This window comes from Tursiops truncatus, chromosome 12 (assembly GCF_011762595.2).
Source record: "Tursiops truncatus isolate mTurTru1 chromosome 12, mTurTru1.mat.Y, whole genome shotgun sequence".
NCBI lineage: Eukaryota > Metazoa > Chordata > Mammalia > Artiodactyla > Delphinidae > Tursiops > Tursiops truncatus.
Window position 1 is genome coordinate 77874552 of NC_047045.1, and position 12854 is coordinate 77887405.

Here is a 12854-nt window from a genome sequence, read left to right on the forward strand (position 1 = left end):
CATGAGGGTGCAGGTTGAAGGTGTAATATAACATAGTAGTTAACCATTGTGAGCATGGAGTCCTGCAACCTGTCCTAGTCTCCTGGCTTCACCACCTTCAAGCTGTGTAACTGGGAGCAAGTTCTATAATTTGAGTCTAGATTATCACACATTGAAGTGGCAAAAAAAACCCAGAACAAAAACAAAAACACAGAACAATAATCCATGAGATTATTTTGAAGATGAAAGGATAGGTTTCATGGAAGCATTTAGCTCAAAGTCTAAAGATGCAGTAAGTGCTCTGAGATGTTAGCTGAGATATTGCTACTACCTCACTGTCATCTGGAGGAGCTTACAGAATGAATGCCACATGTTTATATTAGACAGCAAAGAGGGACACTTGCCTTACTTGGGGGTCTGTGTCCACCGTCACTCCTGAACTATAGAGATGGTGGTTATTGACAGGAGGTGAAACCAAAACCTCTAGCACCAGTCTCGAAACCTCAGCATTGGTCATAAAGATGTAGTTCTGAGAGGAACCCATTCACTAGTGAAAGGTACTCTAAGATCCATGTTGGGTGCCAGGGTTGACCTTGACCTTGAACAACAGCTCCCTCTAGGAGGCCGGTGGGATTGCACTGTGACCTTGCCTCCTCCTGGGCAGCATCCTATGTTCCCCACTGTTATGGTATGAATGCATCCCCCCTAAATTTGTGTGTTGAAATCTTAACCGCCAATGTGATGATTTGGAAATGGGGCCTTTAAGAGATGGTTAGATTTAGATGAGGTCATGAGGGTGGGCCCCCATGATGGGATTAGTGCCCTTATAGGAAGAGGAAGAGACCAGAGCTCCCTCTCTCGTCATGTGAAGACACAGCAAGAAGGTAGCCATCTGCAAGTCAGGAAGAGTCCTCTCCAGAACACAATCATCCTGGCACCCTGATTTCAGACTTCCAGCCTCCAGATCTATGAGAAGTGTTTGTTGTTTTAAGCCACTCAGCCTTGGTATTTTGTTATAGTAGCCTGAGCTAAGATTCCACGCTCCCTATACAATGTAACAGAACTGATAGAAGCTTCAATCAGGGAGGGTGATGGTGACTTTCCATGGAGGGAATCATGAATATTTTCTAAAAAGAGAACTTTTCTCTTTGAAAAGATAGAGACTGATATTTAGAAAACATAATACCTCCTCAATAAATGGTAACTATTATTGTCCTGGTTTTTATTTTGTGGTTGCTCTTACCAAGGTCATCGTGGGTGAAGACAATAGCAAACAGTTTTTGAAGCAACTAGTTTTGAGAAGCTTCACTAACATGGCTTCCACATCTGGTTTTAAAGAAATAAAATTATAAAACTATTTTTCCCATTATCCATTGTAATACTAAGACCAGCCTTTGTCAATCACTTTTAGTCCTTAAGACTATTGTTTAAAGCCATTATCCTTAATGTTAACTATTTCATGGCTATGCTGCTGCTTTGCCCTTTGACTGGGGCCTAAAGTTTATTGTGCCTCAGTTTGCTCAAATTATAGTTGTTGGACAACTGGAATGTTCATTAATAATAGAATGATAAAATCAATTGTGAGATAGTCATACTACAGAATTCACTGAAGGCGCTAAATAAAATAAAGTCAATAAATAGGCAGTGACACTTGAAGGAGCGCCAGGCCATGTTAGAATGAAAAACAAAAACACAAATTGCACACCTTTCTTTCTCTCCCTCCTTCCTCATCCCCACATCCCTATTTATGTAAAAATAAAATAACACCTTGCATATGTGTGTAGGTGCGTATGTGTACACAAAAGTGCAGGAAAGGAATGGAATAAGATGTGCTCAACCGTTTCAGGTGAGAACCCTGGAGGGCCAAGTGGTGGCAGTGGTTAATTTGGGAAGGGAGGTGAATAAAGGGAGTTTTTTTTTTCAAACTGCTAAATCAATTTATTTCTAAACAGAAATGAGGTTTAAAAAAAAACACAGCTAAATGAAGTCTTGATGTCTTTCATTGCAAGGGTCCCCAGAACAGTGCACTTTGCTCTCTGTAATGCCATGCTTACACATTCTTTTTTTTTTTTTTAATTGAAGTATAGTTGATTTACAAAGTTGTGCTCATTTCTGCTGTACAGCAAAGTCACTCAGTTGTACATACATATATATACATTCTTTTTCAGATTCTTTTCCATTATGGTTTATCTCAGGATATTGAATATAGTTCCCTGTGCTCTACAGTAGGACCTTGTTTATCCATTCCAAATGTAATAGTTTGCATCTACCAACCCCAAACTCCCAGTCCATCCCTCGCCACCGCCCCCCACCCCACCCCCAGCAACCACAAGTCTGTTCTGATTGAGATTTTTGACTGAGTATTTTATTTGACTCTTTTACAAGGACCCTGTAGTCATGTACGGCTTGTGTGGTTAATAAACCAAGATATTAAAAATATTAATACTGGTCACTTCCCCACAGGGCAATGGGGAGACCTCCTGGGGGACTGGAGTCTTTTGAGGCTGCCTAGTGAAAGGTGAGAAGCACGTGAGTCTCCTGGAGATGCAAGCTGGCCTCATGTTCCCTGGTTCAATTTATCAGGACACTCTCAGCGGCTACCAGAGATGATCAGTTCCAGGAGTAGCCAGAGCAGCAGGGTGAGGGAAAGTGAAAGTAAATAATTCCTCAAAACAGATTAAATTAAATGCATTTTTCATTCATTAGAAAAGAGAGCAGGTCCTCCTTTGTTTTATTAATATATTTAAGGAGAGTATGGATTTTTGCCTTTCTTGGCCTCTTTGCCTTGTTCCCACTGGCCCATGCTGTCTTTTTATTTGAATTATCTGTTTATTATATTAGGTTAAGAACCCAAAGGCCATTTTGCGCGGGACACACTATAAATACTCATTATCACGGTTACGTATTATTGAGCTGATGAAGGAAGACCATTTATGAAGAAATTAGGTTAGCTCAGTTTTTCTAGAATCTATTTTATTATCATCTGAAGATTACATATGCAGTTAAGAAAATGAACCAAATCATCCAGTTGGCCGTCCTCTCGGTTCTGACTGCACGGCTGTGATATTAGGGAACTAAAATATGGAGGCCAATACATTTATGTCAGCAATCTGCCCCCTCCCCACCCCTGGTTTGTACACACCTATTTCCATTCATCATTTTGACAGTTTGCACAAGCAAACTGTCCTAACTTTTTTCAAGAGCTCTTTTCACAAATTGAGTGTGATGTAGAATTAATCATCTCCGTTAGGCAGGAGCTGGGGGGACATTCATCCCCAAGGGGCATTTTAACCCTCGGCTTCCTCCATACTGTATCACAGGGATGTCCCAGCCGCTCACACCCCCTTCCTTCATCCCCAAAGAGCACTGTGTTCTCATTTGCCTCCAACTAAGTGAAGTGTGGCTCTTACTCTTGGGTTGGAAATATCCCTTTAATATATTACAACTTTTTCCCATTTTCTTCACAGCAGGGCATCATTATATTTATTGTTATTTTGCCTTCTTGGGAAGTGTCCTCCTAACCACTTCTCTCTCTTCCTCTGCCGCTCCTCACCACGATCTTTAGTAATAACACATAGCTAGAAAAAATTTGAAAAACGCTAGCTTCAAACAGAAAGTGCTACATATGACCCCAAAGAAGATGCAGGAGTCCTATTGGATATCTTTTTGCATTTTACTTAGAAGTGTTCTAGAATAATGTGGCAGAGGAGAAGGAGGAAGAGATGTAGTTTGCAATGGTCACAACTAAGAAAACTTTGGTGCAAATTTTTTACTCTAGACTTGCAGTATAAGCCTTGTTCGTAAAAACGACTGCCTTTATGCCAACTTTTACACAAGAGGGAGAAAATCCGAACCAATTGCAGTTAACTGTTTAAACTTAAAATTCCAGCTCTGAACCTCTATGCTGTTTTTTCCCCTTTCCTTGTTGCAGAAAAGAACACTCTGAAAACTATAGCCCAGATCTATAATTGTGAAGATGCTGTTAGATAAGAATGTACTGCTTTGCTCTCCCGCACTTAAAAAATTATAGAGATGCTGACAGTTTAGTGGAAGGAGTAGTATTTATATCTCAAAAGCATGTGGGCGGCCCTGACAAATATTAGTTACATAAGCCTAATGTTAGCTGTACTCAAATAAACACAGAATTGCTTTAAAACAGAAATTTCCTAAGCTTTTTCTCAAGCATGCAGATTCTGAGGAAGTGGATGTCAAGTGTGATTTTCAGCCTGAACTTTCTGTAGTGTGAAACCTCACTTCTTTCATAAAAGAGCTTTGAAACCAGAAACACAGGCTCCTGTCCTGAATCAGTGGCTAGCCAGTTAGGGACTTTGGACCAATCACTTCCCACTGTAAGTATTGTCCTATGCAAAACTGGAAGGTCAAGCCCCTTCAATTTTGTGATTTCATGCTTTTAGCTTCTTTTCTCCCATATACTATAACTCCTGCCTTTATTTTCAGTTGAGGGTTGTCTCAATATTACCCCCAATTTTTATAAGTCATTAAAACAGTGTGTTTTATTTCCAATTCTATGATCTCTGTTTTTTGGACTAGAGATCAAAGCCCCTGTTTTATACTTTTGTGGTAAATCCTTAGCCCTCCCACTGAAACAGCTTTGAGAAAGCCCATAAACAGCCCGGGAATAACACTGAAATGGTGAGAGAGAAGGTGGTATTAATATTCTGTGGGTTCCAATATGGACTTTAAGATTTTGTGGATTCTTAGAAGAATTTTCCTATTTGTGATAAAATAATTGGAATGTATTATTTTAATTATAAAGTTGCTGAACTAATAGCCTTTTGTTTAAATAAAAAAAATTAATCTTAGTAACCTAGAATTTTACAGAAAATTGTGCAGAAGCCATTTGTTAATTCTTTTGGCCAAGTGGACATTTATTCACTCATTGATTTATTCAAAATTTATAGTGTGTGTGCATATATAAATATATATCTCTCTAATAATGGAGATATCGAGAAAAGCCACGCTTAAGGAGCTCAGAATCTGTTAAGGGAAATAAAGTACTTTGTGAACGTTAAAATAAAAAAGAAGGATAAATGATATAAAAGGAGAACAGCACAGGGGTAATGGATGTTGAGAGAAGGGTCAGGTATTGTGAGTCTGGTGAGAGGAGAGTGATAGGCTTTTCAGCCAGTATGAGTGGGGCTTGGCACATAGTAGGTGCTGCATAAATACTCATTGAGTGAATAAGTGAATGAAAGTGAGACACACAATTCCATCACCATCTCCATGTGAAGCATAATGTGACCTTTTGTACAGTGAGAACAAGGAAGCAATGAGCCGCTGCTATAAGTGGGTCTCACTTGGTAGACGGCAAGAGGAAAGAGTTTACAGAGATGGGGAAATCAACATAAACCATAACAAAGCTTTGCAGTGGAGTCCAAATGTATGAAACAGTGTCTGTTTTGCTTGCTTTGTGCCCTGGACTGAATGTTTGTGCCCCCGCCCCAAATTCATATGTTGAAATCTAGTCCCCAGTGTGATGGTATTTGGAGGTGGGGAGTTTGGGAGGTGATTAGGTCATAAGGGTGGAGCCCTCTTGAATTGGATTAGTGCCCATCAGTGTCCAAAAAACTTGCCCTCTTTTGCAGTGGAAAGTTAGAGCTAGAAGATGACCGTCCATAAACCAGGAAGTGGGCTCTCATCAGACACCAAGTCTGATGCTGGTGCATTGATCTTGGACTTCCCAGGCTCCAGAACTGTAGGAGAAATACATTTCTGTTGTATGTATGGTATACCACCCCATCTATGGTATTTTGCTATAGCAGCCCGAACAGACTAAAACACTTGGTTAATCTTATTGTGGTATAAAGGAAAGAAGATGGGATTTAGCTTAAGAAGAACCCGGGTTCAAACTCTCATTCTGATATTTATCAGCTCTCTGTGCTTCTGTTTCCTCACTGGTAGTCTGAGGATACTACTTATCTGAAAGAGGTATTATAACAATTCAATGATATGATTCTATCATTCCTATTAGCTTTGTGATCCAGCTTCAGTTTTCTCATCTGTAAAATGGGCAAGTGGTAAGTAAAGATGATGTGAGATAGTATGTGTAAAATGCCTAACTCCCTGCCTTCTAGGTAGTCAATGATTGATTAATCTAGGCTATTAGTATTAGTACTAGTAATTTATATCTTTGGCAGATATAATTAATTTAATTATAATCTTATACACACTTAATATATCTTATACACATTTATACAGTAATGTTTCTACATTATTTATTTGTCTTATTTGGTATTAAAACTCCCTGATGGATATGGACTCTTATTTCTCCATCGTGTATATCAGGAAACCTAGCTCCGAGAGGTGATCTGATGCACTCAGGGTGATGCGTCTAGTGAGGGTGGAATCAGGCTGAGGTAGATTCTTTGACCAGGAATCCCACAATCTTCCTACAATACAGTAGGTGGAAGCCATGTCTACCATGTGTTGGTTATGTCAAACCAGAGAGCCAAATGCACCTGAGTTCGAACCCTGATTTTGTCCTTCATTAACAGTGTATTTCCAAGAAAGTGACTTTAGTGTCTCTAAAGCTTCAGAGGCCTTATTTGGAGAACAGAGCTTGTGCTATCTACTTTCTAAGGTTGTTGGGAAGATTATAAAAATAAAATGAAAAAACATATGTCAAGCGCCTGTCACTTGGAAACTCATGAAATGATAGCTAATTTTACTCTAATTTCTTGGTTGAGAAAGCCCCACCTGTAGAGATCTTCCCTTCTGGCCTTGCCCCAGTGCTTCGCAAAGTGCCATTTCTTAAAGAATGATAGATGAAGAAAGTTTCCATGGCTAAATATGCTTGGGAAGGGTGGGTGAAATGAAACTGAATGAGTTTCTTTTCTGCAGAATTTATTTAACAGGCCAATAGAAGATGTGAATCTTCTAAAGGGGGATCTGTGACAGCATTTCTGAAATCATTTCACTACACAATTCTCTTTAGTGGACCTTCTCATATGACTAACGTCCCATAGACATGCTGACTTAATCAAGCATCTTCCTGGGATAGACGAGGAAACTGCAGCCAAAGTGTCAGTCAGAGAAGCGGCAGAACCAGGACCAGAACCAAGTTTGCCCGATGTCCTTGGCCCTCCTGAGTTGACACCATTTAGTGTTAGCATGGCTCCCTTTCTCCTGCTGCTCTAGTGTCTGTTGCTGATCCTAAGAGGGTTAAAACACGGGATGCACAAAGGGAGCAAGGGAACCATGGAGGCAGCTAGTCAGAGAACATACAAGAAATGACAAAAAGGAGATTTGGAGCTGGATGGCAACACCAGGCAAGCAGACAAATGAATCCCAACTGTGGCATTTTTGCTTCTCAGTTAAGACCCCGAGTCCATGAGATGAAGATATTGAATAGTACACTTGCAACCACAGTATCAAGCTCGAGTCTAAGGCTGCCTGTTAATAGTACTCACTGCAGCGCAGTCACATAGCCATTTGCAGCCTGTCCATATTTTACTGACATGAGCAATTACATGTCCTGTAATGGCAACGAAGCAATAAAATTTATGTCTTGTCATCTTTAACAAGATTAGACATAACCCTTCTCATAAATGTAATACTGAATGGAGATTTTTAAGAACATAAGTATGGTTAAGGATCCTTGAGTTTATCCCTCATAGTTAATTAAAACCCTCCCCAGGAATCGGCAGATGATAGATAGAAGGATGTTGAACCTTTGGATTCATGGAAGGGTAAGCTGATGATATTTTCCATACCTTGCTCAGCTTCCACTGGGTTTGTGACTCACAGCATTGGTACCAGATAGATTTCAGAAGAGCGGCAAAGGGAGTGACCCCTATTCCCGTGGCAATGCACATGCTCACTGGATAGTGAAACACATCTGTCAGTGCGGCTCCGAACGGCCCGTCCACCGCCAGCCTGCAATCACAAAGTGTGTCGTTTGACATTCAGAACATTCCGCTCTTGAAAACAAAGCCATCCTAAACGAGTGCTTTGTATAGGATGTGTTAGCAAATGTGTGCAGGGAAGTTGGCTCTGTGCTTGAGAATGCCCTATTGGGACACACGTAGTGCAGGGCTGTGGTGGCCGGCCTTATGGCACAGCTCTTTTTTACAGTTCTTAAGAGTTTGTTTTGCCTTCAAGCATCATGAGGATTGGTAGAAGATGCCTTTTCTTTTCCTTTCTTTTCCCATCTGCCCTCAGAGGGAAAAAACAGAATCATCAAGGTGGCTTAGAAGGCTTACGTGTCCTTTTGCTAATATGATTCTCCCCGTTCCCACCTCTTCATATGTTTATATAATTTTAGTCTAATGGAAGCCATTCATTTGGAATAAACATAATTTTGGAATAATTTGTCAGTTGTGTGGAATTTCTAAAACTCATTATTTTAGATTATGCGAACTCAAAAATCTGTGATAATTAGGACAGGGGTGGCACTGATGTTTCGTCTTTGCTTAGCAAATTTTTCTTTATAAGGATAATGCATATTCATTGAATAAGTGCAACTGTCTTTAACTTGGTCCTAAATGGACTGACCCCGGATTCTGCTCCATCTCTCATGGCCAGTTCTCCACACTGGCTTTTCTTTTGTTTCTTAACGTACACAGGACCCTCTTTGGCTAAGGGGCCTTTGCACATGATAATCCAACTAGTCACTTGGAATGCTCTGCCCCAAGTTCTCTCCTATCTTCTTATTTGGTTCATAGTTACCCTTCCATTAGGTCTCATCCCAATTATCATTTCTCTGGGGAAGTCTTCATGGATTTCTTAGACTAGGTTAAATCCCCTCTTAGATAATTTATAACACCATGCATCTCTCCTCTGTAGTCCTTATCACAGTTGTAACTTTGTAGTTGTTTTGGGTGGTGTGTGTGTGTGTGTGCATGACTTAATTTGTGTCTGTTTGGTCACTAGACTCTCAGGTCTGCAGAGGTAGGGACCATGTCTGTCTTTGCCCACCACTGTATCCCAGCACCTTACATGGAGCTGTTCAATAACAATTTATTGAATAAACTGTAAAGGGAATGTTTAAAATATTTCAGTCAACGGAATGTATTAAATAACCTCAACTATTCCAAAAGCACACATTTACATATGAACAAAGATATGCTAATTAAGAAGCTTCTAAGTTATTCATAACCATTCCCTAAGGAGTGTCTGTTGAAGGCACCCGAGGTTGCCCCTTTTGGGCTTACTATGTGTTCATGAAAGTTCAATTGGGCTTATTTTAAAATATTCCATATGCCAGACCTCCTAACAATTCAAATTAACTCTCCTCAAGTTATCTTAATTAATAAGGCTTTATTACATATTGATATATGGAAATAGAAGAATAAAAATAAAAGGTCATTAATCAGAAAGGGTTAGTATCTCAGCCCACGGTAGATTCTTTTATAAATAATTAGATAAGGGGAATTGAGAGAAAGAGAATAAATATGAAACGGTCCACGATTAAAGTGTCTTATTGTTAATTGTTTTTATAATTAGTTGTATTTGGGATTTATTTGACACTGATTTTAAACGGTAACAATTAAACCCAAAGAAGAATTGTGTCATATAATTCATAGAAGTGCATAATAAACAAATTTCTACATAATTAAAATTGAGAACCTAAGCTGGAAGCAGCAGGAGGAAATATTGAGTCCTACCTCCTAGTTCATACAGAGATTCCCTCCTTTCACATCCCTGATCACTAATCACTTTCCCACGTGAAATTGTAGGGCCCCTTGTTCCATAGAGGGGCAGGGAGGGCTAAGTATTAGACAGGTTTTCCTCATGTCTCACTGGGATCTGTCTTCCGACAACTCATGCCTTTTGCCTGCCTGAGAAACAAACCAGGTGTTTTCCCTTTCCTGCCTCTCAACCCTTAAACTAGTTGATCTAGCTATCATGACACCCCAATTGTTCTTTTTTGGACCAAAATATCTCCATCTCTCACAATGTTGAATTGGCTTCTTTTGCACAAATTCTCATTTGTCAAGTTCACTCAGTTACTTCCTGTCTGATGTGGATACAGTTTCTAATAAAGCAGCTTAGAAGTGAGTCCGCTTTCCAGCAGCCACATCACCTGGCCCTTGCTGCTCCTGTCAGCAGCACCACCCACCACCTCATCAACCTCCCATCTTGTCTCTCTGAACCCATGAACTTTATTCATCCACGTTGTCCCTCCTGTGTCATCAGCACTTTCACTGTCGACTCTGTGGTAGATGACCTTTCTTATTTTGCCAATGACAATAGTAGCTAACTTTTTTTTTTTTACTATGCATTATGCTAAGGGCTTCATATGGACTGTCATATTTAATCCTAAACAGAACCTATGTACTATTATTGTCATCTTCATTTTACAGATGAGGAAACTGAGGCAGGTGTTACATACATCCTCCAAGATCCCATGCAAAATTGGGCTTTGAACCCAGGCTGTCGGACGCTGGAATCCTTGGCTCTGGGCAGTAGATTAAATTGCTAAAAACTCTAACACAGACTCTGAGAAATTCCTCCATTTTACTTCAGAAGGTGAGGTCTTTTATTTTATTTATTTATTTTTATTGAAGTATAGTTGATTTACATTGTTTCAGGTGTACAGCAAAGTGATTCAGTGATACATACATATATATCTATTCTTTTTCAGATTCTTTTCCATTATAGGTTATTGTAAGGTATTGAATACTGTTCCCTGTGCTATACAGTGGGTCCTTGTTGTTTGTCTCTTTTATATACAGTAGTGTGTATCTGCTAATGCGAAGTCTTTTAAAAGAGCTTCATTGTCCTTTTTCCTGAGTTCAGAGGAAGAACTTCCCTGCTCTTCACTAAGCTTTGCATGTCCTCTTGGGGTCCTCAGTCACTGCTTGTCTCACAGGTTCCTGGGACTGGATTAAATCCTTTCTGGGTGCAAAGCAGTGAAAAATTATGGTACTCTCCCTAAACTGTTCCGTTTAATCCAAAATTAAAACAATGATGAGAGGTAAAATCATCGAAGAAGTTCAATAAGATTCTGATTTGTCATGTGCTGACGATTTAAACAAATTCTAGGTTTTGGGGGGTTTCTTATGACTACACATATATAGAGGCAGAGGTCAAACGAAGTTAACAAATGAAGGGAACCTGCACTGTGTACAACGACTCATTTTTATTCACTTGGTAAATATTTATTGAGTGCCAGCTGAGAGTTAGGGCCCGTTCTGGTCACTGGGGACAACAAAGTGAATCAAAGAGATAAAGTCCCCATTCTCGTGTGGGGAGATAAATGGTAAACAAATAAACAACTAGGTATTTAGTGTGTCAGGTGGAGAGGAAGAAAGTAAGGCACGGGGCACAGTGACCACGACGAGTGTGGAGTGTCTGTCGGGGTTGCTGGATCACAGGAAACGGGAAGGGAAGGCCTCACTAGGAGACATTAGAGCAGAGACCTGGGGGCAGTGAGGGGGCGGCCAAGCAGAGACCGGGGGGAAGAGTGTGCCAGGGAGAGGGAGCTGCAGCGGCAAAGGCCCTGAGGCGAGTGTGCTTGGTGTGGGAGGGAAGCAAGAGGCTGGAAGAGTGGCTGAGTGAGCGAGGGAGCAGGTGGTGCAGCAGGGGTGCCCAGGGAGGTCTGGGGGCCAGATCATGTCAGGCCTTGCGCTGAAGATGCACTCTGGAGATAAAAGCATGCTAAGTATCATACGATATTATGTGGAACCCTAAGAAAAAGATACAAATGAACTTATATACAAAACACAAATAGACCCACAGGCATAGAAAACATACATATGGTTACCAAAGGGGAAAGTGGGGGAGGGATAAATTAGGAGGTTGGGATTGACATGTACACACTACTGTATATAAAATAGATAACCAACAAGGACCTACTGTATAGCACAGGGAACTATACACAGCATTTTGTAATAATCTCTAAGGGGAAAGAATCTAAAAGAAATAGATGTATGTATACATGTAAAATGGAATCACTTTGCTGTACACCTGAAACTAACACAACATTGTAAATCAACTCTACTTCAATAAAACAAAAAGAAAGAAAGCATACCGACTACGGAGAAACACTTCCCGAGCTCTTGTTGGGGGACTGGCTGAAATGAGAGCTGGTTTGTGAAGAGGAAGGTTGGTCGATAGGCCGGACGACTGTATACACTCAGAGCAGAAACCAGGCTAGCAAACAGGATGAAGGTATCCACCTCGGCAATGCCAAGGGAGGGCTGGGACCTGTGTGTGTGCATGCATGTGCGTGTGCGTATGTGTGTTTACTTTCATTCCTGATTTTAAGCATTCACACTACACTCTGAACCTCAGAATTCTGTTACATGGCTTCCTTTCCATGATAAAAAGGATAAGGTCTTAATGGAATAGTCAGATGTTGTCTTGTGACTTGGGGCTCTCGTCTGAATAGATGATGTTTGTACTTGGTTTATCATCACACTGCTCTTTAGTACCAGTGTTTGAAATGAAGACTGTGGCTCTTCCCACCCACCCAACACAAGCAAGCCCAGTGCTACATAGTCACAGTTCAGTGTCCCATGGGAAGACAGAGGAGGGACAATAAGCTGAGTAGATCCTGTGCCTTAAATTTATTCTGGTGCCTAGTTTACCACCGGTAAATATTTGTTAAATTAAATGAGTTGAAGCGTCCATCTTGGGTCCAGGTATTCATTCCTCATCAAATATTTACTCTGTATCCACTACGTGTCAGACACTGTTCTAGGCATGGGACGTATAGAGGAGGACAACCTCTTGCCCTTAGGAAGTTCCATTCTAAGTGTGTCCTTACTGGGTTCACCACCTGAAGTCTTGTAGCTGTGGTCACCTGCTTGGCAGTTCCTGATACCCTCCAAGGATGGCAGAAGAGGGGATGTCTTGATGTTTCTTTTGAAATATCCAATTCCTTCACAAAGTTTTTCTCAACATTTTTT

At 40.6% G+C, this 12854-nt stretch overlaps 1 protein-coding gene across 1 annotated transcript in view; it reads right to left on the reverse strand.

Moving 5' to 3' along the window:
• NOX3 (NADPH oxidase 3) overlaps positions 1 to 12854 on the reverse strand; it is a 61584-nt gene that overhangs the window by 21088 nt on the left and 27642 nt on the right. Inside the window, exon 10 of the mRNA XM_073789315.1 lies at positions 7713 to 7875. Within this exon, the coding sequence (XP_073645416.1) occupies positions 7713 to 7875 (163 nt within the window). The remainder of the gene's footprint in view (positions 1 to 7712; positions 7876 to 12854) is intronic.